The sequence below is a fragment of the Drosophila willistoni genome, assembly GCF_018902025.1.
Source record: "Drosophila willistoni isolate 14030-0811.24 chromosome XR unlocalized genomic scaffold, UCI_dwil_1.1 Seg105, whole genome shotgun sequence".
In the NCBI taxonomy this organism is placed as follows: domain Eukaryota; kingdom Metazoa; phylum Arthropoda; class Insecta; order Diptera; family Drosophilidae; genus Drosophila; species Drosophila willistoni.
The window spans coordinates 769,214-796,287 of NW_025814054.1; the positions used below are offsets into that span (position 1 = coordinate 769,214).

The 27,074-nt window shown below is 38.2% G+C and overlaps 2 protein-coding genes across 3 annotated transcripts in view; one reads left to right on the forward strand and one right to left on the reverse strand.

The window, feature by feature from the left end:
- Positions 1-27,074, reverse strand: part of LOC6645051 (calcium uniporter protein, mitochondrial) — a 60,335-nt gene that overhangs the window by 11,609 nt on the left and 21,652 nt on the right. The window lies entirely within an intron of this gene.
- On the forward strand, positions 2,895-26,009 carry LOC6645052 (protein javelin). Its single transcript, XM_023177217.1, has 6 exons — positions 2,895-2,971; positions 18,947-19,398; positions 19,461-19,767; positions 20,898-24,561; positions 24,641-24,899; positions 24,962-26,009. Exons 1-6 carry the CDS (start codon positions 2,895-2,897, stop codon positions 25,975-25,977), a joined length of 5,775 nt encoding a protein of 1,924 aa, XP_023032985.1. The 3' UTR covers positions 25,978-26,009.

The following is a 27,074-nucleotide window of genomic DNA, read 5'->3' on the forward strand; positions in this document are numbered from 1 at the left end:
GAAGGTGAAAAGTGTAAATGTAAAGTTACCCCGGTTGACATCTTCTTATCAAAACCCGGAAATGGCACGCACCACATAAATGAGCTAAGAAAACGATAAGAGAGAATGAGAATGACGCGGCAAAGTGGAAAGAAAATTTAAAATCGGAGTAACGACGTAATTCTTAATAACAGTTGATGTAAAACCAGAGGCCCAACACTTAAATCCGCCATGTCGAAGTACCTATACCCTACACCCTAGCAAAACGTCCTATAGACCGAAGACAAGAACGCACATGGCTAGATGAACTCGTCTAACGAGACGAGCACAACGGTGCTTATTAAGAACATACATATGTATTTAACTCATTTGGTCGGAGATACGTTGCATTTGTAATTAATATACTCTATTTCCAAGGATATAATATCAAAAGTCTTTTATGTATCTACACTCCCAGTTTTGCATACTTTTTATATACCATGCACGGTACGGTGAATGTTTGGAATCTTAAAGTCGCCAAAATGTATGAAGCATGCCAAAGGAACCTTTTCCTGACCCACAAAGAATATATATGTATATGTGGATTCTTGATCAGCTGAGTCATAATTTGGTACACTAAAATTTATTATCAATATCTATTTCACCTTTTTCTAAGAGCTTAAAACACTTTGCACTGTCGACTATTTTGCCCATTCCCCTTGAAAAGACAACCTTGAGTGTACATATATACTTATGTATGTCATAGATCGGCACAGCATAATTAGTAATGGCATATGGTATACACAACCAATATATCTGATTTTCGAGCAATTTTGGGGATATGATGTAAGAAAAATACTTGAAAGCTAAATTTCGTTGAGATACTCCAGCTTTTGGGCACTTTCCATTTTGACCTAACCATGGTACGAAGTTCTGTCTCAATCGCTTGTAAATTGAGAGAGAAACAAACATCTCGCCATCTCAGGCTGAACAAAAATATATATCCCTCTCCGCGTTACAAGAATGTGACTAATTGTACCATGTACCATAGAGTGAAAAGGCATATTAAAGTGTAAATTTATATGTTTATGTATATATGCTTGATAAACGTCAACAGCTGAGTCGTTCTAGCCACGTTCGAGAAGAAATTTGACAAAAATTTGAAATAATCTTGATATGGATAATCGCTTCTTTCCGCGTGTTAAGTACATTTTGTCGACATTTTACCATACAACTGCATGGTATAAAAACTTCCACCAAAAAGAAAGGGCAAAATAAGTCGAACTAAATATGAATAACTTTTGGGTGTATTTAAGAATACAAAATATGCGTAAATCCACATAAAACTTCGATATGCCACCTCTCTTTAAGCTCATAAAGAATTTATGAAATTGCAGCAGCAGGCACAAGTCCCGGTTCCGGCTGCCCGAAGCCAGCCGTAAATGTATTTCGGCATAACATTATATCCTTCCCTCCATCCCATTTTATTTATGATATTGCTGACAATAAATTCCACAGACTTTTATGTGGCACAGCAAAACAGAAACAGAAATCTGGATTTTGGTTTTACAACTTCTCCATAACGAAAAAATGTTGTATGGTTGGAATTATAAATGCATAAATTCGTATAGATGATCAAAAACAAAACAATGAAGCAATGTATTTTTAATTTTATATATCAAATTGATTGAAAACGCATAAAATTTCTGTTCTACACATACTAAATAGGAAAGTATGTGGATCTAGCTCTTATATTTAGTCTCTGTAAATACTTTTTTCCTACATTTGCACCCTTTGGCTCCATGGCATAATAATGACCACAAACCACAGATTCAGGTGCCTTTGCATTCATTTAAATAGGTCTAGCCCTCGCCGAAATGCAACTATTTTTGAGCGCCTTTTTCAAATTTTGAAGGTCTCGCCAGAAACAAAACGAAACAAGAACTAGGGCGCGGGAGACTAGAACTGCGGGTGCAATTCACAACCTTGCGAACAGCAAATTCACCGCATTGTGTTTTCCTTTGTGCTTAGCCTTTTAATATTTTAGTTGCGTTAGCTCTTTTACTTCTTCTAAAAACACACACACACACACACACACATATTTTATGTGGCGTAGAGTGTATTCTCGTCGTGTTTTAGTTACCTTGAGCTCTTTCTTTTTGGGACAATAAAATATGCAGTAAGTCGATTCACAGACTTCACTATACCATGCACGAAGGGAAAGAACTGTTTTAAAGTTATGTATGTATGTATCTAAAATTCTGATGCTGCATGCCAAAGCATATGCTATCTCGCTCAGTCTTACAAGCACATTAACACTCGGGATGGACACAGGACATGTCTGTCCTAACATGGCTAGATCGACTCGACTATTGGTGCTGATCAAGTTTATATATAAAGTTCCCTTCGTCCTGTTTTTTACCTTTTGGCGACTTTAAGATACCACCTAACCCTGTGGGTGCATGGTATAAAACAAGAGGAGAAATATAGAAACAGTTTTGTTTCTTTTGCGGTTATTACCAAACTGATTAACTAACAGATAGACATTGTAAAGATGATTGGAGAAGTAAAAAGAAAACTTGCTTTAAGGGAAACTTTTTTTCAAACACTGTACACACGAGTGCGATGACGACAAACACTTTAAACTTTACTTGAAGACATGAACATTTTCGTATCTTCTCTCTCGCTCTAGTCTTATTTACCAGTAGGCGATAAGTTATGCTGGACGCGACAATATTTTATATCTTTCCCTTTGTTTTTTTACATTTCAACTTATTAAATATCAACTATTTAATTTAATACATTTATTGGCAGGACGAGCAGAAGCTATTACAACACAAAACTAAGGCTAGCTTTTAACTGACTTTTTTGTGGGACACATTTTGCACGTCAAAATAGGCTCCGGACAAAGTCACAGCCTCTGCTATGGCGGCACAATGGGCAACGGATATTTTCGAACGTCACAAACAACGTCAACAGCGTCGAGTCCGAGGCAACAACAGCGGGACAAGCGGTAAGTCATGCCTCAGTGAATAAGTCTTGAGAGACTGCAGCTAATAAAATTACATTGAAGTTACATGTTTTATCCCAAAGCGCTGGAACCAGGCTCTGATCCAAATTGGACATCAATATTTATGTTGGCTTAGTTATGGGCGGGTGACACTTTATGACACGTTTGACAAATAGAAGCCTTAGAGGGGCACACACACACACACACTTGGTTAAGTGATGATTTTGGCCATGTGTCATAAAGCCTGCGACCAAATGAACTGAAAATATCGAGCTAAAAAGCTTTAAAAAGGGTTCAACGAACTAAATGGACAAACCAAAAATGACTTAAATAAAAAAAAAGTTTCTTTTTCTCGCCTTCCGGTTTCTCGGATATTCGTGCCCAATATGGGTTTCTCTCTTTCGGTAGAAGCAAAATATTTCTTCGTGTAAAACAAAAGCCAGAGGACAAATAAAAAATGTTGTCGAACAGATAAAGTTCGAGCCGAAATCAACTCGACATTCACCACACAAAGGCACAAGGAAAACTTCTTCTTAAATTCTCTTTGCCCATTTCAGACTTTATCTTTTCTCGTTGCCTCTTACGTTTTTGTGTTCTTTTGCGTAATTAAATCCGATAAGTTATCTTTTTTTGGAGAGGCCCACACAATCCATACTCCCAGCGAATGCCAACTTTTTGACTTTTGTGTGTTTGAAATCGATTTTTATAATTTCACAAATTTCTATGTTGATTATCACATGGTCTTGGTCTTGTGTCTCGTGTTGCCCTCTCGTTTTAGCAATGCCACTCCCAAACTATAAACTACTATATACATACATACATAGATATGTATGCTCTTCTTGTAGTCATCTGTGCTAGTCTTATTTCAGAGGCAGGACCCAACAAGCCAACCCTTACAGTTAGCCATTTTAATTGCCGTTTGTTGGCGCTGGCTCCCAATTTTTCACAAGCTGCGGCTGGGCTGCTTCCTATGTCTGGTCTTCTTTCTTTTTTTTTTTAATTGGCAAAGTGCCTCAGTCTCCTCACTTGGCTATTTCCATCTACATATACATATAAGGTTCCACCAAATTTCATAATCATACCCAGGGAAAAAGGGCATATTAAAGTATGCAAAGCTTGATTATCCGTATAAATCCGATATACTCACGCCTGCCCGCATAAGTCGGAAATAGAGAGTCCTCCCGCAATATTTGAAAAAATCTCCATTGGCTTACCAAATTTTATAAAATTTTTTCGACGTATAAATTTAAACAAACCAAAATGGGCAGAAATGTGCTCGTATCATTGGCAGAATTAGCGAGAAAGTAATAAAAGTATTGAAGGCCAAGGTATGTGAAATGGAAGCATACAATTCGTTTTTATACATATTCTTGAACACCATCAATAAACGAGTCGATCTAGCCATGTCCCTCTCCATATGAACCCCAGACCCCAGAGGCTAAAAGGGCGTTAGGGCTATTCAATTTGGTATGTATATTAGTTTAGTAAGCGAGATATATTTTTCACTTGGAACATGGTGACGAATTCGGCGAGACGATTTCATAATTCACTTTTTTTGATGATAAATGTTTACATTTGATTACGTATATATCTGGCATTGATAGTGCCTTTAACTTAAAGCTGTATGTAAATGCCGTGGCGTTGCCAAAATAGTTCAAATTAATTGTTCTGGAATAGATTATACTAATTGTTTTGTTTATATACATACATATACAAAGTTTCAACTAGATAGATAAATCGGCCATTGGATCCATTGAGTTCACTTTCGAATCGCAATGCCTTCATCTGACAGAAAACTTAAAGTTCTTTGTAAGATTAAGATTCAACTTTAAAGACAAAAAATTCAAAGAAGATATCTTTAGCTCTTTCAATAAATTTCTTTGAGTTCATTTGTTTTTCCATAAATTTTTGCACTTCTTAAGTTTTTTGTACATTTGGAAATAAGTAATTATGTAATAAAAAGCTTAAATACAAGGTTTTATTTCAGAAGTTTATGTCAGTTTTATGTCAGCGTTTAAATTGATAGACGGGGTTTGATTCGCCTAGATGCTTTATGACTTTATGGTTTCCTGTGCTGATTAAGAATAGACTTATACATATAGATCGGACTTATTTTTATAATACCTTCTGCAAATGTTAAAATTGTCCTCGCTGTGTCTCCCCTGACCTGAAGGCAAAAGGAAATTGTAGCAATTTCTTATTTTTTTTTTTTAGCAGGAGCTACCCGACTGACAAGGCGGGCCAGGTGCCAGCCAAAAATTGAATTGTTCCTTTTCCCAATGCATGATGGACAGCAGGAATGTTGGATTTTTGTTGATGTTGTTGTATCGCGGCATCGTTGCATATGCACAGAGGCGTTCAGGCATTGATGTTAACTTCATTTGCATATAAAGTGGGCGGGTTTTGTGTGAGAACAGTAAAATTTATTGTATTGACAGGGAAACGTTAACGACTCGCTGACAAAATGTGCGTGTGTGAGTGTGAGTGTGAGTGTGCGTGTTTGTGTGAGATGGGGTAAAGATGTTAGCACAGGACAGCTCCATAACGACAGGACGAGGGGAATGAGAGTGAGGAACTTTCTGTCAACTGACAAGTCGGGAACATTAACAAATCAACTTATACATACATCTATATGTATAATACATGGAACATTTTGACGCGTTTTGTGGACGCTTTGAATTTTTTATTGAAATTGCCACCAAAATGTCTTAATATGCATCTGTGTGTGTGGCGATGTATCTGTGTGTTTGTGCTGTCAGCACTACGTGTTAGGCATTTCCCTTTCACCGGCAATGTAAACTCACCTGCAAATAGAAAAAGACAAGAAAAAAACAAATCGTTAGTCAAATTGTTGTGTTAGAAGGCAACTAAACTAAATTTATTGAATCGCGAAATTGGATAAAAAGAAATGCCCCAAAAATACTATAATTTTAAAGAGGTTGAACAACACAACAGCACTTCAGAGTGCCAAAATTGAATTTCCTGGCGTAGAAATAATCAAATATATGAGGATGGACAGAAGCCAAAATAGAGCGACGAATTGTCAGCTAAAGAGAGACACATAGAGAGGAGGCATTTGAATAGAAAATCGACTCAAACATATCACTAAACTCACCCTAAAAATGTTTTTCCAATTTTTATTTGGGGTACATTTTGAGTACACGAAATTTTTATAGTTTTGCAAAACACGAAGCATTGTTATGCTTCCTCCCTCCATATTGCAACAAGCAGAAACAATTATTTTGCTCCACCACTAACAAATCGCCCCACCCTTTACTTCCTCAGCGTGCCCAATTCTTATATTTTCCAGTAAATTGCACAAGCTGTAAGAGCTACAAATTGCTGCAAGAATGTGTGCAAATGACAGCAGCAGAAAATGATAAAAAAAAAGGACAAAAATAAAGTAAAAGCGCAACTTGAGATAATTTCCGTTGCCTGAAAGTAGGCTACATAAAATGCCAACAGAGAACCAAGCTGAAGGTGAAACAGGCAATTGGCGTAACGAGGAAATCTCTCAATGTTCTTCTTCTGTGGCCCCACCCATCTTCCATCGGTAACCATGCTAAACGTTCTCCCTCACACTTTTCCGCTCTCTTCCGCTACATTACACAAACAGGCTTTGATATTGTCAATGTCAGGGGAAGAACAACATTCTGCCCGATATCTAACTGCATATTCTATCTTTCGCACAAATTGCAATTGCTGTGTATTAATTAAAATTATGCATAGCACAAATTGACGTTTGATAATTTATCCGTACACACATGTGTTCATTTGCATACATATGTACATTTAAGTGCACATCTTCTTTACTACATAGTAAAGCAAAGCTCATGACGACCGCAAGCACTTATTGCAATTTAATCGAATCGATATCATTGCCATCTTTCGCTTTTTGTATCTGTCTTTACTTTGATTTCTGATTAACTGACGGTTTGACATATTTACAATCTGATTTCATTTTACTCTTGCCGAGGGTATTATAAAATTAGTCAGATCTTTGTCACGCAGTAAAGGAGACGTTTTCGACCTCATAGGGTATATATGTATGTATGTTCTAGATTAGCATGAGAACCCGAGTCCATATATCCATATATCCTGTGGATCACCGGGCTAACTTCCGCCTTGTCCAAGTTTGTATACCCTGGCAAGTTTTTTTTTGTTACCACTCAAAACAAAAAATCTAAAAAGTCGAATATTGGCCAAAGAACGGCTTACAAAATCAAGCATATAGCATTCGATTTTATCGTATGTTTATATGTCAGCTATGTAATATAGTTATTCAAAACTATTTTTTGATAGCTGTATTCGATCTTTATCCAATTTGGCATAATCATATATTAAGATATTTAATAATAACGTAAATCGTGCAAATTTTCAGAACTTTAGCTTTTACGGTCTAGGAGGAATTTGGCCTAATGCAGACCAAAGGACGCCATATTTAAAATTGAAGTACTTTTTACTATCCGTTAGGCTTGATTTTAAACAATTTTTAAATGTGACATTTTTTAAAGAATGTTTGGCATATGGCTTTTGTGTACAAGTGAATAAAACTAAAGTGAATTCTCTAAAAACGAATAGAATAAAGAAGTGGAGAGGAGATGATGCACATGTTTTATTTATTATTCCCTGCATCTCGGTCTTGTTCTTTGCAACATACATACTTGCTTTTATTGTTGCTGACCTGCTAAAGTCGGTTTATAGGACTACTCAACTTTGGCGCAACTTTAAAGGCGTATACTTAGCCAAAAAAAAAGAAAACTGCTAGAAAACAGCTAGAAAAATGAAAAAGCAAAACAAAGCAAGGACAATTGAGCGAGCGAGTCAAAAATGCATCAGCAGTCGTGGAAAACAGCCATCCTATTACATCTTTGCTTGACTAAAACGTGCCTCCAGGGGAGAGTTAAAAATAAGAGGACTAGGATGAGTTGTGGGGAAGACTGCACAATCCTATACGCTTGAAGAGACAGCTAAAAAGGGCGGAGAATGCAGCAGAATGCGGAGAAAGATGACTGCATCAGCATGATTTGCTTAACATTTAAAATTTAAACCCACTAGAGAGTGCATCGGAGCCGGCAAAGAAAAGTTAAGGGGTCGGTCCATGCAGAAAAAAGGTTGCAACATTGGTCTAATTTAGAAAAAAGCCTTGCCCCTGCAGTTACCAACACTTCTTCCCTTTTTCATTACATTAGAGGCACCTTAAAATTCTATATACATACATACATGCCAAGTTAAATAAAGATTTTAACTCATCAGACTAGATAATATGCAATGCAAATCCAATTGCATTAGTTTAAATATTGCAAGAACAAATTTGTATGTCTAGCTTTTAAAGTCACTGATATTTAAATGTTTATAGACAGGTCGACTCAGATCAAGAATATATATGTTATCGTATGACAAATGTCTCGTATCTGACGCAATATAAAATTTATTTTTATCTATGACAAATAAATGTGCTAATCACACATCAGCACCTAGAAGTATGCTATGAAAATATTTTATTATAATAATTACCCAATCTGCTTTAAACATTCTATGTTGGTTATGATTTCCTTTATAATTCCCATTCTTCACCAAAAACGTCATCTTATTGTCTCCTTTCCGTATCACTTTACGTCCTGACAATTACAATTTCTGGGTAGTTTGGAGATTTTCAGTTTTCAAACTGCGAGTTTGTGGGCCTACAAATATTTCTTCCTAAGGTTTTGTTTCAGAAAGTGCAGAAACCATGTCGGACAAGTATAAAAAACAGTTGCCTAGCTCATTTAATGCCTTCACAAGCTGCTTCATTAATCCTAGCTTTATGTGAAGGGACGGCAATAGAAGTTTCTTGAAATGAACTAATGCTTCAAGCTGCAAATTATTTTCTTCTGATCCAAGTCTTTCTCCATTACGTAGAATCGTAATTCTCAGCTTACAGATTCATGACTACTTTTGGTATTGCTTTTACAAAAATCTGTTGCACTTGAAATGGAATGAACACAATATTTATAATTAATAATGCGGCAAATTAGTTATGGTCTACAAAGAACAAACACTTTGGTTATGCTTTTGGTTTTTCACTGTAACATACCCTGGCTTTTAATATTTTTGACATTTACTTTCAGTTTACGCATTAAAAATCTGCAAGCGCACAAAGTTGAAAAGCATTTCCCACAAATTCTATTAAAGCAAACTGCTGACTTTGAAATTCGATTAAAATTTTATGGCTTAAAAAGTATTAATATTTTCGTTTGATTCTTCATATTTGGACCATGAACGTCAAGTCTGTAACATTAAAACTGAGTTTTGTTTCTATAACTTTTTCGACTTTATGACGAAAAACAATTTGGGCCCATTGTGCACGCCCTCTTTTGTCCCCAAATCAAAAAATATTGATTTCCTTTCTCAATAATTGATATATTCAGAATGTTATTAATGAAGTTAGTAAGTCGTCTCGCCGACTTAGGTATACCATACACCAGTAAAACAAATATTTCAAATTTATAATAGGGCGAAAAGCAAATATACATACTAAATAGAGAGCTAAAATAGTATTTAAGAAAAACACTATTTTGAAATAAACTTAATCACTTTACATACTATACGAGGTTGGAGGTTGTAGCTTTTGTAATCTCCGAGATCTAGGTGCTCATACGGACAGTCGGACGGAATGACATGGCTAGATGGTCTCGGCTGTTGATGCTGATCAAGAATATACTTATATACTTTATGTATTACATACATTTTGGCGACTTTAATATACCATTTAACTCTATGGGTGATGTTATAAAAGCAGGAAACTGAATAACCGTCTGCCTACCACTGTTTAATTGTTCTTTTTATTTCAAAACATTTGTTTCATTTGGTGCATGGTATACTGAAGTCAGCGAGGTCACTTACTTCGTTTTGGATTGGATGCGATTTTTAAAATATTAAACATATCAAATGTAACATATGTATCAATCCAATTTGGCTTAAACCGATAATGAGTATTTTGATATACATATGTATCTGTGCCACTTGGAACACAGGTGAAGTCTTCTTGTACACTCTTCAGATCCGTATGGTATACTCGGCTGTGTACTCAGTTTCTTAATGTTTTGAATTAAATCTTTCTCGTTTTCATATACAACTTCATAAGCATGAACACAAGCCCAAAGCTTTCAACTAAAGGGGAATTTCAAATTGTCCGATATTCCTAAGGATTTTTTGAAGATCAACAACCACTTGCGATTTGACTTTTATTTTGACAATCACTGGATTCAAAAATAAACACCCTTAAGTTTTAAGGGAAAACTTTATCAGATACATGGCGCAGGTTCTCATCTATCACAACACTTTAATACCCATATTCGAACCAACAATTTTAGATCTGCATGAAAGTAAAATATCTAAAATACCTACATATGGACATATATGTACATATCTCGCGCGGTTACAGTTGACGTATTTCATTACGCAGAAGCCAAATACACCACCACACCACATCGAGGAACGAAAAACCGCTCACATAAAAAGCGAAAAAAAATATATATATTTATACTATACATAAAAATAATATACCAGCACAACAAAAAGAATATATTCATTTCTGCAGCACTAAGAAAAAAAAATTAAATGGTCAAAAGAACAGAACAGAAATTGGTCATAGGTGAGTAAGCAGAGAGCGCGACCGAGAGAGCAAAAACAAAAGCCCACTCGGGCCCTTTATACATAAAATGGCAAGCCAAAGACAAAACTCATGCAACCATTGAAAATGAAAACTAAAACAAAAATTGTACGAGTCAAGCAGCGAGAGAGAGGGAGTATGGGGACTCCAACACTGGACACATGCCATTTCCATGCGTCGTCCACGTTGTTGGGAAAAACCTTACAGATCATTTCAAAACCCGAAATTTGTATACCCTTGCTGGATTTCCCCAACTGTAAATAGATGTTAAAGTTAAAAACGCATATAGCCTGCTAGTTTATCGCATGTTTCTATAAAAACTTTATTATATAGTTGTCCGATTTTGATCAGATTTGGTAGAGAGCACATGCTTTCGTTTAATTATCTAGTTTGTTTGATTATTCCTGTGAGATCTACATATATGTATGTACATACATATGATATAGTCACCCGATCTTAATGAAATTTCACACAATATTAATTTTTATAGTGGTCTAAAATATACAGTGTCTGCAATATATTTGTAGAAGCGCACATGGAAAGTTTCAGGACTATAACTTTAGCAGTCTAGAAGTTTGCGTTGATCGAGATCCTCGACTCATCGTGCTGATCACGAATATATACTTTAAAAGGTCAGAGATGCTTCCTTCTATGCGGGACACTCCTCTAACCAAAATGAATATACCTCTTATGCAAGGGTATAAAGTTAAAGAGTGACGACATTTACGTCTATTGGGAGCAGTTTCTTTATGTGGCTTTTAGTAAATTCGCTTTTTGGCGCTTCACTGGCTTGGGGCTCCGACTCCGACTCCAACTCCACCTTTGACTCAGACTGTGTTTTTGGTGACAAAATTTCGTATGTTGCAAGCTAAAATTTGGTTTTGTTTTTATAACCTTGCAAAATGGGTACATTAACTTTGGTCAGAAATATGCACCACATAAAAGAAAGCATTTCCGACCACATAAAGTATACAACCTTCATTCGCCATATAGATGCATGGTATAACTACTTATTATATCGGGCCGCCTGACTTCGGCTTAAATTTGTAGGTCTTTTTAGAATTTTGACTTTTTATTTTCACTTCAATAGGTAGAGTATAGAAGCTGCGACAAGTTAGCCCAGTCTTCTGGGTTTTTATATGATGTACAACAACTGACTGACTTCCGGCAACTGTGCCCAACGCATTTCCGTTGGTTGCTGCTTTTGTTATTGTTCGCCTCGGCATGACAGTTAAACAAGTAGGTAACTTTAGCAAATGATGATGAAACGGCTTGCCATCAGACAGACACACTCACACATGTTCATATGTGTGTACATACACCAAAAGTTCAATTAACGCGGTCAAAAAAGACAAAAAAACACGAAAGGGCCGGGAGTAACCTCGGCCGTACCGAAGTTTGAATACCCTTGCATGTTTTTCGGCTACAATTTCATTGTCCAAAGGCGTTAAAGCGAACAAAACTTTAAATCTAAAATGTTGAAAATCCACGATAAATGGCTTACGAACTATATATTTAACAGACTTCCAACTATATATATGTACACATCCGTAATATAGAATGCCTGCAGTAATCTCAGCTCCAAACGGACGGACAGAGAGATGAAACTTCTCCCGTCGTGCTGATCATATATACATTTTGTATGGTCGGATATGCTTTCTTCTATGCTTTGTACACTTTTGGCAAAAATGAATATACCCTTTTTTGAAAGGGCATACAAAGGGTGAGAGAGTGTCAGAGGAATGTGACAGTCAGTCGTAAGTAAGTCAGTAAGTGGAAGCACTCGTGCCTTTCCCATAGTTTACTTGGGTTCATTGCTGGGACCTATTATCATCATCATCATTGTTGTCGACCAATACCAAAGGGTATTGTTGCCTGTGCATTATTCATTCACAAACGTTGTCACAAACATTCGTACACTACACTAATTCGTAGATAGCACAATGTTTCGATGGCGGATTCAAATCCAACATAAATATGACTTTTGCTGCTATTTTTTGTTCTTACATTCTGAAGCTATACATAAATACAACAATTAACAAATTTTGCTTTTTTAATCTACCAATCCATAATGATACGAATTGTTTGTGAGGAAAGAATACTCTAGCAAATACTTTAGTAAAGACAATGGGGGATTTTAATAAAAACTAAGCTTAAATTTATTTACCTGTTTTAAGAATTTGTTTTAGAACATCCAAATTTCTCACCTAATGTATTTATAGGGTTATATAGTTAAAGTCGATAATTTATAGCCTTTAAAAATATCTCGTGCAAATTTCAAATCTGTATCTTTTTCACTTGTTGCTTAGTAAATTCTCTTAATGTGTTTATCTCAAAGTAGTTTTAGTTTTTTTAACGTTTACATGTCCAATAATTTTATTATTATGTGCAAGCGAAACTAATAAAAAAAGGTTTTTATACCATAAACTCATAGGGTGATCAATGCAAGTCTCATCTTTGTTATGTCTCTTGTTGCTCTCTCCTCTCTCTTTCTGGTTGCATTTGCTGAGCTCAATCGAGCTCCGACGACCATTTTTCAGCATTTCAGCAGAGCTATAACTGCCGATTTTTATAGTCTTATGGAAGCGTTCTGTTTATCCGATCTGCTTGAAACTTGCTGATTAAAAATATTGGCCAGATTGACAAGAGCAGCACCACACAAACTAGCGACGTCAACTGAGGCAGAAGCAGTGGCAGCGAAGTCATGGTAACAGGTGGGCTCAGCTAGCAGCGCTTGCGCTGAATGCTAGTTTTTAGTCCGCCGCGAGACGCAAAGCCGCCAACAACACAACACAAAACGACACGAAAAGGCAACGATAATGTAGAGAAAAACGCCCGTAATTTTCATGGACAATAAACTCATCATTTTTCATTAACCACAAAAATCAACAAACTGTGCAAAAACTATAACCATAAAAAAAGAGGCGCCACTTCAGTCAAAGTCAATGGATAGACTCGAATCAGAGAGACAAAACGTGAGCGAATAGAGAAAAACCTATTCTATACCATGCACCCATATGGTGAAATGGTATATTCAAGTCACCACACATACGTAACACTAAGAAGGAAACTTTTTCGGTTCCATAAAGTATATATATATATATTCTTGATGAACATGGGAAGCTGAGTTGATATAGCCATACCCGTCTATCCATCGGTGTGAATGCACTTCACACCTCCAATTTCGTTTTTGGCACTTTATCATCAATGATATATCTAACATCGGTGGAAGAGTTGAAGTATCTTTATTAAACTTGGTAATTAGTAAAAGTCTTGGCAATGGGGATGTGGGACGGGGGAAGATAAAGAAATAGCGGCAATAGCGAAATAGAAAGTGACAGAACAAGAGTTTTAGCCATCGAAGAAGAGTTTGGCTAAGCCGAAGTTAGGTAATAAAAAGAAGTTATTAGGTGTCAATTCAAAACTACAGGGCACATAAGTCATCAACTCGATATTTTGACTTCTTAAAAATTCGACTCTTTGTTGAGATGTGTAAGAACTCGCATTTGTCATGATGGAGAACAATTTGTTTTCAAAAAATATCTTGTAATGTTCCTGTACTACTTAGAATTAGTCTTAAGTTACTTCAGCGAAACTATAATCACGTGACCCAGAAACAGGCGACAATATGTTTCGTGCATGTTCTATACATGATATTAATAGCAAAAGGAAACCGTCACAAAAGCCAAAATGAATTATTGGCATATAGCTTCCATAAAATACTGCAAACCTATATGTATATATAAACTTGCATTCAGGGGATTATATACTACAATCGTCCAATGGTTGAATCTTTTTTTTTAAGTGTGGAGTTGATTGAATACTCTGCGACAAACCGCAAGCTCTTAACATGATTTATACTATTGCACTATTCAATGGACTGTCAAAGAATACGTTTGTGTATGTATACCATCTACAGAGACTGGCAAATGGCAATCCAATATACGGAAAACCGCAATAGTAGATATGCAATAAAAGTGGTGGCCACTGCAGAAGCATTAGCCAAAGGGCAATAAATTGATTGAGCATCTTTTTGTCCAACTTCTGCCGTTTTCCCTTAGTATGTCCCATAGCTGCTAGCGCCATCATCATCACCGTCTCGCGCAATATTGCCAAATTTTCCTAAAATGTCACTTTAAAAGTCGCTGGTAGTAATTGTTGTTGTTGCTGATGCCAGTAATTGGGATGATGTCGACAGGTTTTTGGCCGTTGGCATTTGCCAATTTATTCAGTAGCTCTTGAAGCGACAAGGTGAGGTAGCGAAGGAGGGCGGTCTTCCTCTCCCACTCTCTCTCTCTTTGTGTTTTTCTCTCATATGTATGGTTTTCATTTTTGTCCGATATTAATTCTTTTTTATGCATTTAAAAATATTGTGTGAACAAAGAAAAACAAAAACGCCAATGGCAAATGGTTTTTTTTTTTTGCTTTTTGGTTAAATTTATGCTTGGTTTGTTCACTTTTCATGTAAATCATCGTGGTTGCTGTGTTTTTTCATTCAATAGTTTTCTGTGTTAATTAATTTCGCGCGGTCATGCGAATTAGTCATTTTCCACTTTTCGCATGAAATCTTAAAAATTTGTTTTTGCTATATCTTTTGAGTCTAATTTAATTAGTTGATACAATTGTCTTGGATTTCTTTTTTTTGATTGTTTGTTAAACTTTTCCATTTCAACATTCTGATGCGTTTTAATTCGCTGATTAATTGCACGCAAATCGCTCTATTTCGTTTTTTATTTATTTTGAATTTTATTTCTGTTGTTGTTCGTTTTATAGCTGCCCTTGGGCTGTGTTATATTATGCAGATGTTTTTTAGTCGTAATAATAAAATCAACAACAATTAAAACTAAGCACATGACCTGAGAGCGAAATGTTTCTAAATGAAACAGACAAGTGGAGAAATGCCATCAAAATTGGCTTTAAAGGTAATTAACAAGTTGCCGACAACAATTAAAACGAAGTTAGAATGACGTCTCGACGACTTCGGTATACCATGTACCAATTGAAACAACTGTTTATAGGACGATATGTAAATAAAATTCTTTAAACATAGCAAACACATGCTATTTCGTTAACTCTTACAAGCGAAAGGGCACTCTAGCGCCAACGGCCAACTCCGCTCTTAAGGATTATACCAGGTTTGGTGGTTCTAGCTGTTATAGTTTCTAAGATCTAAGTCTCATTGGGACAGACGGACGGACACACCAGACGGATATGGCTCAATCTTGGCAGACTTGGCTGTTTATGCTAATCAAGAATATATGTACATATATACTTTTGAGGGTAAAAAAGTTTTCTGCTGCCTTTTGGCGCCTTCAATGTACAATTTCACAGCATGGGTGCATGGTATAACAATTGAGTGGTCCCCGGTCCACAACCGGATACTTTCCCTTCAATTCAAAAGATTCACGTACTAGTGAACTTTAAAATTAAAAGATAATGCTTTCAGTACATGCAAGTACAATACTTTTGAATCTAGAGTATAGATAAATCAGCAGTTTTCATAGGTTTCTCAACTTTATATTTAATAGTTTTCAAAAGATATTTATTAATTTAGTTGGAATTTAGTGGAGACCCCAAAATAGCTTCTGACGGATCTGCCTATTACCCTTTTGCTTTTGCTGGCTGATCTATGGTACGTACAGGTGGATGAAAGGAAGGGAGCAAGAGTCAGAGTGCAACATCACATTTCAAACCAATTTGAAAGGCAATTTGTAAATTTTTCATGTATTGGATTAACATTATCCTATTTAAACCGGTGATGTTGAAAAAAAAAAAACATATTTTTGTTTAATTTTTTGTCGTCCAGTGTAATCAGCTAGATAATCACACAAATATTAAGAGACCGACCACTGTCGTTTAATTAACTTTTTTAATTGAATTACATAACGCAACATACAAAATGCGTAACTTTTATATTTATCGTGCTGAAACGCTTAATGATATGTGTAAGTTCGAACCAAAAAGCAGCATTCTATGTTTATATAGTAATGTATATATTCATATAACCAAAGCCCAGGCAAATGAGGCCAGTCCAGGCCAGGTCAGGTTAGACCAATGTTAAGCAGTTCGCTCCATAAATAGAACACAAAGAGCCAAGTTAGGCAACGTCGGAATATTCTCAAACTAAGCTAAACTATGCAAAAACAAGCACACAACCAAAGGGCCGGGGTTCACTTCGGTCATGTCGAAGTCTGTATACCCTAAAAACTCAATCTGTAGCAATACGCTAATTCCCTAGAACAGCTTTATCATATTGTCTTTTGATTTGCCAGAAAATTGCTAGAATTATGCATTATGTGCGTAAGTTAATTACCTAGCTTTGTCGCATTAGAGGCAAAAAGTTTTTCTATGATATGGTATTCGATCTTTATGAAATTTCGCACAATTTCACACTATTTTAACAATAGCTTAGAAAATAACAAAGTTATTGAGAAAAGTCACTACTAGTTCTTTTGCCTTTTCTGTGAGATCTAAACTATAAAGTGGTTCGATCCGAATCCAAGCTACCTGCAGTATATAGGCCTACATTTAAAATTTTAGCGCTGTAGCTTTAACCGTCTCGGAGGAGTGAACTCGTCTCGTTGTGCCGATCAAGAATATACCCCAAATCAATATACCCTTTTTTTGCAAGGGTATAATTAGAAAGGGATCGGCAAAGAGCGAGTGGAAAAGAGACTCGTCTGACTGCAGTCGCCTCGATGGCGCGCCAGGATTTTTCATGGCATCCTCTCCACGTAGTTAAGCATTAGTTGGCAACATTTGCAATTGTAATGGCTGCTGCTGCTTTCTAAAATGCAACCAACTGGTAAAATGTGTTAAGGTAGACGAGTGGGTTGCTCCCACCTCCTCTACACCCACGACCTTCCCTTATATTTCACCCTTTCACTTATGCACCCAGTTTGGCTTTGCTATCGCCATCATATATGCAGGGGACAGTGGAAGTGCTGCATTAACATCACCACAAAGAGAGGGATCGAAATAGAATAAGAAGGAGATAGAAATAGAGAAAAAGTGTGAATGAAAATGAAGTTGAAACTATGTATGTACATATATGCTTTGTTTGTATTAGAAAAAGGTATTTTTATTGTGGCCAAAGTAGAATAAAAAGCAAATTATATGGAGATTAGTCGGCACTAAATGGACGGAAACACTTTTAAGCTGAAGGCATGCATGTATGTATGTATATGGGTGTGTGTATGAGATGTAAAATGATACGAGCGAGATAGTTTGTTATCCAGTTAAAGAAATGTTTGTAGAGATTTTCCACAAAAAAAAAAAAAAACAAACAGAAAAAATAGAAGATTAAGTTTGCATTGCCCATGACAACGTGGTTTTACGCTATATACATACATAGGTATAACGGAATTAATCAATCAATTCGAACAATCGCTTGGCAGATAAAATACAGTCAGTTTTTACATATAATACACAGGAAAAGAATAAATATATGTATCTGTTGCACTGTTATACTCTTTTTTTTTTTTTACTAATTTAAGTGTCCTGGTTACGAATCATTTCCATCTGACCATGTAATAGTTTTGCTGTTGTTTTTTAAACTAAAACTGTCAAATAACTGCTTGTTGCAACAACTGGCTAAGAGAGTGATTATTCAAAAGGCATTTTTAGTTTGTGCATTGAATTTTCATTGTTATATATTTTAGATAGTATCATTGTGCAATGATATAATTGTTTGATTATTCCAATATTGTATTCTAATTCGAACATCTATTCGACACATTTTGAAAAAAAAACAAGAATGAACCAGGCAGAGTTTGCAACTTTTTCATTTTTGTTTACTTTAGAGGTGGTTCCATTTACAAATTGCAGTTGTCCAAATACTTCAACTTCAATAGTTTTTCCACTGCCACTCAGGTATGAAAAATTGCGGCGAATCACACGCTTCATTTGTTACCCGTGCTTTTGCTGGTGCTGTCAATGGCCAATGCCAAAAGGTTGCAGGGCAATAAGAAATTGCTTTTGGCTTAAATGCTTCGATAAGTAAAAGTTCCACAGACTCGTTAAAAGTGAAGTAAGAAAACACCCAGTGTGTACTCTAGAGTCTGTATTGTGTGTGAATTTCTGCAAGTTCAGTCAAAACAAATAGATTTCACCTTTCTATTTTTCTTTGATGGATGTTTCTAACTGTATTGAGGGCTTACAACTTAACATGCTTGAATGACTGACTGTCAGGCAGTTTGCCAGGATATTAAATCATAAATGCTTTTGTATAATTGAATAGGGACCAAAATACAGATAAATTTGCAAAGAAAGTTTTTCTTACATGTTGTTTTTTTTTTCACCCCCCCCTTTCTGTTTTCTCTTAGTGATAAAGCGATATACAGTTATCAACATAATTACGTGGATCGTGTCCGCTTAGAGGACACCACTGTCCATCACCAGCACGATTTGGGCTGTCCCCAGAAACAGTTGCGTGCCACAAACGCCGGCTGGCGTCATTCGCATAAATCGGTTAACCATCTTGATTTAGCCACCAGCTGTCCGGCAGCAGCTGGCAATGGTTTAAATCACCATCATCATCAGCGATTGCACCAGCATCAACAAACTTATCATCAACATCATCATATTCATGCCCACTCTCAGCCACATTGGACCCAATGTCATGTGGGCGGAGGTCAGCTAAGAAACGCACGCTCTTTGGACTACACCCAATTGGAGGAGCAGCAACAGCAGTGTGAGGAGAATTCTGCCTTAGATATAGCCGAGTTCTATTGGCGTTTTGATGCGGAAGCAGGTTCGCATGATCAAGTTGCAGCGGGTAAGTTCAAAAAGAACCACCGAAGCTTGAAGAATACTAATTAAATTGAAATTGATTTTCAGTTAATGACGACTATGATCCAGCACTAGCAGAGCCCACTGAAACTGTTGAGGAAGCCATTGTTCAGACTACCAGTAAAGCTACAGCTACAGCGACTCTTCTTGATATTTTGGGCAGCGGAGAGTCGTGCAGTTTGAGGCGATCGCGCAGCTTGGCTGTGATACGTGAGGAGACATTTAGCGATCTGCAAATTGGTTCGGTAAACAGCAATATCAACAACAATAAGAGCAACAGTAGTCGACGTCGTCGTTCACAGTTAATACCGCGTGCTCGGCTAGTTAATCGAGGTTTTTTCCGTGAATCGCCACGGTAAGTAAGTGATAAGAGAGACTCAAACCACACTCAAGACTTCTACTTGGTACGACGACAACTAAAGAGTGACAGCGCCAAAAGGGCAATTCAATTCTCGAGCTTGAAAGCTCTCTATTGTTTGTAATTATTTCTTGTTGTTTTTTTGGACTTAGATTCCCCTCCCTACTTTTAACCATGCGTGAATGTTGTGAGGTAGGTAGTCGTAATATGTTGATTTTAGTGCTTAACAATACGTATACGCCCCATAGACGAGTTGGCTTTTGTTGGCTTTCCGACTTGCTTTTGTAGTTAGTTTTTACGTGACGGTCTAAGTAAACTCAACAGGTCTCGCTATCGCCCTGTGGTAGCAATTTGCAGTCGACATTTTTTCCCTTCTATTTTGTTGCATTTCGCTTTCTTTTACTTTGTCATTTCCGCCGGCAATTGTGGCAAAGTTGTTTGTGGCAATGGTCAAGGTTATTGTTAAAATGTTTGAGGTGAGAAGCTTACAATTTTTCGCATACTTTTTTAGGAAATTTTAAAATTGTGCAACGCACATTTAATGTTTTGGGTTCTGCTCATTTTTGTTGTGAGTGATTTATGGTCTGCAGGGAAAAAGTGAAACATAAGATGGAAAAGCTTTTAGCTTGGAGAGAATCACAGACATTATCCTGCTTATATGTTGACAATGACAGGCAGCAGCATTTGAACGGCTAATACTTTGATCCCATCCTTGAGTAGAACAATGGGTTAAGAAAGTGTGGAGGGAAGAGAAAAGACAGAGAAGAGACTCTGAAAAGCCGAGTCTGGAACCATTTTGACGTATGAGCTTAAGTTGAAATGCACATATTTTTGTTCTTGACAAGCAAATAAAATAGCTCTTGGTTTTTTTTTTATTGTTCCAATGGATTGATCACATCACATGACAACTTAATCAACATCAGTTGCGTGTGTATTTGTTCTTCAATCTCGAGGTAACTCAATTAAAATCAAAAGTCAAACAAGGCCAACAAATTGACTTTTAAGCTATAATTCAATTTTGATATGCAACAACAATGACGGCGACGAAAACAAATGCAAACAATAGCACCATTACCAACATTTCTATGTTCTCTATCACCATCTGTTTCCCCTCCTCTATCTTACAGCTTAAATAACAAACATCAACAGACGACAACCTCGACAACTGAGGAGCAACCAGTGGAGCAGACAACACTGCCAGTGGCAGCAACAGCAGCAGCAGATGCGATTCAAAGGCAGCAGCAGCAGCAACGTCAACCGCGTGATTTTGATATCTATTATGATAATTTAAAACGCTTGGATGCCTTGGCATTGGGTTTGGGCTTGGGTTTGAGTGAACAAAAATTACAACTGCAACATCATCACCATCATCTGGAGCAGCAACATCTGCAGCATCCCTGGCATAACGACAAAAGCGACTTGGAAAGTCTTAATTCTGATTATTTTAAGAACTCGCTGCATCAGAATCTAAGTCAGCATCAGCATTTGGGAGATCAGCAGCTGCCATCCTCTTTGGAGGAGGTATCAACGTTATTGAAGGAAGTTCGTCCTAGATTGTATCAGTCGCGGCGACAACAGCAGCAACAACAACGAAATCACCATCAGTCATATCATTGCATTCGACACATCGATACGGGGGGCTTGGAATCTTGTCCAGAACATAGCCAAAGCCAGAGTAGTCTATTCCCAGAGACGACGACCACCAGCAACTCGGCAGATGAACAAACCGATGAGAGCCCCTCTTTATCGGAACAGGAATACGATCTAACACACATCGAGGAGATATTCAAGCAGGAAGGAAATTCACATCAGGATCTTGAACTTGATATTGAAAAGAGTTACGAATTGATAAGCTTAACTACAACAACGACAACAACAAGGACACGTTTTGACACCAGCGAAGAAGAACAGCAGGAGCAGCAGCAGCAAGAGGGCCGAGAAGAAGGAGACAGTCTGGCCACACCCACTGGAGACGAGGAAAGTCAATTGAGAGTCTCTGTCGCCGATAACGAGTCACATTTGGACAAAATAATAGCATACGATTCGGTTTATCTGTCCTCTGAAGACAGCTCCGAGTGCACACTTATCGGTGAGAGTTGCTGTGAATCTTTTACCAGCTGCCTAGAAACCACGGGTGATTTGGAGTCGCGAAGCCTTTTGCATATATCAATAGATGATTCCGTCTATGAGCCAACAAAAGCCAAACAATATAAGAAGGAGTCAGAGGAGGAGCAGGAGCAAACACTTCTCAGTAGCACCACAACCACAGTTGAAGCTTCTCAGATCTTTACGCAAGTTCTAAAAGTAGAATCCAATCTCGGCGTGAGCTCTGGTGCTGCCAGTAAGCCGAATATCTTGAGTGTGGTGGAGAAAAGAAAATTCAAACCAGCCAATAGTTTTCCTGCCCAGGACTTGGAATTAAAGCGACAAGTTACAGACTTACATTTGACGACGAAATCGAATTCCAATCTGCAAGAGAACCAATATCACAGTCTACCAGATGTCAATATTGGAGTTAGTCTGAAGGTCTGCGAAAGTATTGACAAGGAGCTGCGATCCTCGTACAATCAACAGAAGCTACAGCAACGCAAGCAGCAGGAAACGAAACGGAGTCAGAGTCATCATCACCAGCAGGTGGTGACCCGAGCAGAAACTTACGATTCGATTAGACGCTTTGGACGCGCCCATCAAAAGGCTAGACAAAAAGAACGAAAACGTGAGCAAGAGCGTGAAAGGGAACGGGAACAAGAAAAGGAATCCGAAAAGCCAGCGGAAACAAAACCCCCACCCATAGAGATAACGGAAATACCAAAGACAAATAACAACCAGCAGGTGAAACCTAATGAAGTGGAAATAGAAGACGAACCCCTACCACCACCTCCGCCGCCCTTGACAAAAGAAGAAGCCGAAGAGCAGGAGGAGGAGCAAGAGGAGGTAGAGTCATCAATTGGCCAACCCGAACTACCCAAAGAAGCGCCCGTTATTGAGGTGGCCAACTTTAGTAAACTAATCGAACGTCGAGCCCAGGAAATCCGAGGAGTACAACCGCAATTTCAATGCGAATTCGTATCTAAATTTAAAGACATTCAGAATAATATACAAACGGAAGCCAATCAGCACAAGCCGTCGGAGCCCACAAAACACATTATTAACCCAAAATGTGGGCAACGTTCGCCACTCCGTCGTTCAGTAAGCTCAAGTGGTAGTGGGAGTGGAGGTGCCGGCTCTTTCAGTGGCAAACAACAGAAACCTACCGAAAGACGTATTTTAAGTACTGGCAGAACAGCCATCTATAAGGCTAGACCCGTTAAATTGGTCGATTCATTTCGCATGATGTCTCGTCCACAGATTTTGCATGTGGTTGATGGTAGGGGTGGAGGCGAAGCTACCCTCAGACGTCGCAGCATGGCAAGTAATGTGAGCCATGCCAATGGTGAGATGGCCAGTGAATATTTACAGAAAGTGGATGCAGTACGTTGTTATTGGAACAAGCTGGCCGGATCTGATGAAGGGCCAGCCAAGAAAACGGAAAAGGAATCCCCTTCCACTGGCTTGAGCTTTCAGTTGGGGGGTGAGACTACAACCCAATTGATTAACCCCACAAAACCATCTGTTAATTCTACAGATTACTGCAGCATGTTAATGCCCCCATCTATTGAGATTGTTGAGCTTGGCGAAGGCTCACAGAAGGCCACTATTGTAAGTGCTGCGGGAGGAGTTCAGAATCAGAATGACGATACCGAGGAAGAGAAATTTGATCACATTAGATATAAGGTCCTTAAGTCGCAACAATTGATACGCAGCAATATTTTAAGTTCGCGCAACAAAAAGGAAGCTCAATTCGACGGACTGATTCAATATCTGCAGGATTATAGTTTCCAGGAGTTATTGAGTAACAATAATGTGGTAATTGTGGAGCCAGTGCGAACCAAAATAGAAAGACCACTAACAGTCACTTCCAATGGCCATGGGCAAACCACTGCCAATGTACCACCAAAACCACCAAAAGAGATCCATGCATCAGGTACTAAGCCTATCCGTAAATCCCGGTCTGGTAATTCGGCCGCAGCCAAACGACATTTCTTCTATCAGCCTGTAAGAGTCAATCGTGAACTCTATGAAGACGAGCTCCCTGATCCCGATACAGTGCGCAATGTGCGTCAGTTCTTTGAGCAAAATATTATACCCACTCCTGGACGAGGTTTATTAATCCAATCGCAGCAAAAATTCGGTGGGTCGGCCTATCAATTGAGTCCCCGAGAGACCCGAAAGGCAGGAGGCGTAGTACGTGGCTATCGTTACTTAACCATAGACACCAGCTTTGGAGAAGCAGTGGAGCAACCCAAGGGCATGGACTTGTTGTTACAAGAAGAAAGAGACCAGCATAAGGGCATGCCCAAGCATTGGGATAATGCTAGCTTATCGAGCGGCATTTCTAGCGGAGATCTCAGCTCACCCTGCGGGGAGTATCTTCAACATCATCATCATCCGCATCATCAACACCAGGAGGATACGCCCGTGCAAGCCTGCAAAGGCGTCCACGTCCAAGATGTGATAAGACGTCATAATAGCAATGCCGCCAATGCCAACGCCAAGGTCAGAAGAACTTGGTGCATGGGTGGGGGAGCCGGTGGAGCCAGTGACTCGCTGTATCGTCAAATTTATGAGAATAAACTTAGCCATGCTGAGCATAAGGATGATGATGACGAGGCGGACGGCAAAAACGTGACGGAGGATTTGGACGAGCAGGATGAGGAAGAGGATATGTGCGAGAACTATTATGTCAGCAATGTAAGTAGCCTCACACTTGGGTGTGGCCCTAATGCTGCCTAAATCAGCCCTTCACTAATCTTCTCTTTCTCTCACCCAGGACGTGCTGGCTAAGATAAGGGAATGCGGTTCAACCGTCACCTATTATGGAGGACGTGTATTGGAGAAGGGGACTCAACCGCAATATCAGCAACAGCAGCACCAATCACAAAGGTCATCGCATTTAAGTCAGATACAGAATGGAACCCGCTCGAGAATACGGCAGATTGAGGCCTGCAATGTGTGCCTACCAATTGAAAGATGCCAGCATCAACTACAAACAAAGCACGAAGGAGGAGTAGATGAGGATATATATCAAGGTTTGTGTTTTAAATTTAAGTTGAAGTTACCTAGGAATTGAACGGGGATTCACTCTTTTCAGGCATTAAATTTAAATTGGTTAAATCGAATAGCTGCAGTAGTCGGCTGGAACTAGCTGGCACCGACGATGCTTTAACTGGATATTTGGAAACCGAAGTTGTACGCAAAATGGTTCATCATTTTGAAGGAGGCACTCAACCAACAACGTTTAACGATTTGACCATTAACAGTCACAGCACAACCAACCAAGAGACAGTTTTACCCACAGCAGCAAATCGTCGTCAAGTGACAGTAAATAATCACATCAATGTGTTCAAAGAGGAGAAGGCGACCACGGAAACGTTGGTGACAAAGGCAATGCAATTGCCAGAGGCATTTAGCCAACATGATAAGGAGAATACGCCCAAGGCCGATGAGATTCTATCATCATCATCAGTCACATATCAAAGCCAGGCCATGAACATTCATCTTGATAAGCAGCAGCAGCCTTCCAGCAATGGCAAAGTTTGTCGCAATAAAAATGTGGACTTGGCCTACACTTTGGTGAAGCAGCAGCAACCAACAGGACTATCTGCCCAGAGTGTGCAGGGAGCTCAGGCAAGTCGCCACTTCACGAGCCATGACAACCAGGAGAGTCAGAAAATCGGAAAACAATATATCAGCTGCAGTGCAAAAGAGCCGAAATATGACACAACAAAGGTTACCAGACCACAAATCATTGTTCCCGTAGAGATTCATCATCAGCAGCAACAGCAGCAGGTTATTCCCATTTCTACTCCTACTCCTGCTCCTGCTCCTATTCCTGAAAGACGTTTGAGTAATGCCAGCAGCAGCGCAGCCTCAACTTCCACCGCTTCCATTGTGGACAAAGCTGTGGTGGTGCGTCATTACGTAGCCAACGATAAAACCATATATGAGAGACGCAAATACGATGACATTGAGTTTGAAGAGTTTGAGGTTTATGATCCTAGCAAGGATCAGCAGCTGGAGGATGAGCAGGAACAGCAACAGGTCCAGGGACAGGAGAAACCTACAGTTGATAATGAACCCTACGATAGCCTGGACGACAGAATGTAGGTGTAATAAAATGCATACATACACAACAGAAATCAACGATATATTTTCTCTCGGGTTTTGGGTATTTTAAGTTAATCTTAGTACTATTACTTCAAGCCAAAAAAAAATCAAGATGAAATGAAAAACAATTATCCAAAGTGTGCAAAATTTAAACATTAATAAATTGTAAATTAAATATTTTATGATCGTAAAATAAATACGCAATTTATTTAACAAACTGTGACAGCATGTGTCGCTGTTATACATATAATTAAAGTCAAACCAGAAAGCTAATTAAATGGCGCCAAAATCCATCGGACTTATCCGGCTACTTGGCACACGCTGGTCACAGGAAAAAGTGAGGGCAGGAGCATATTAAATACAAACATAGAGTTCTGAATACCGCTAGCATCTGTCAGTGTCAGAAAAATCCATACAAAACGCAAATTAGGCAAAACTAACCTGTAATTAAATTCAAAACTTATGAGCAAGGGAAGAATTTCTTCCTTTCGTTTTAATAAAGAACTTCAATTGTTAACAGGAAGTATATAGAAGTTGATCATGTCGAGTGCAGTAAAACCATTGTACCATGTATTTGCTATATTAATGTTACCAAAACGTATATAACTGACAGAAGAAACCTTTCCGAACTGTTAGTCTCCATGAACGCCTAGATGTCGGACTCTATAAGGAGTGTTGTGTGGTATGGGCCCATATCAAGTTCAATTTTCAACTGTTTCAATATATCATCTCGAGCCTGCCTGAATAATAAGCACCACGACTGACTGACATTCATTTATCAGATTCGTCTTTGACAACGTTATTTATGGAAACGACAACCTTAAATCAACTAAGTTTCCTTAATAAATAATTGCAAACGATATTTTTAATGAGAGACATAAAAGCAAAGTTTTTGTATTTTGTATGCGAAAACTAATTGAAATCGGTATTGACGTGGCTAAATTCGTGCTTGTTGGTTTACAGCAGTAAAATCCAATTAATAATGAAGTAAGTCAGTACAACTTTAACCCCTCTGGTAATAAAACGTGCTAAAACTATGTTTAAAGCTGCGACGCAAACGCTAATATGCTAGAACAACCCTATATAAGCTCATAGAA

What these genes read in the sequence shown, in the direction of transcription:
- LOC6645052 (XM_023177217.1), top strand. Translation starts at nt 2,895, where the DNA reads ATGGGCAACGGATATTTTCGAACGTCACAAACAACGTCAACAGCGTCG. An exon ending in CAACAACAGCGGGACAAGCG is followed by an intron (nt 2,972 to 18,946) that starts GTAAGTCATGCC and finishes GTTTTCTCTTAG; the next exon opens with TGATAAAGCGATATACAGTT. An exon ending in GCATGATCAAGTTGCAGCGG is followed by an intron (nt 19,399 to 19,460) that starts GTAAGTTCAAAA and finishes ATTGATTTTCAG; the next exon opens with TTAATGACGACTATGATCCA.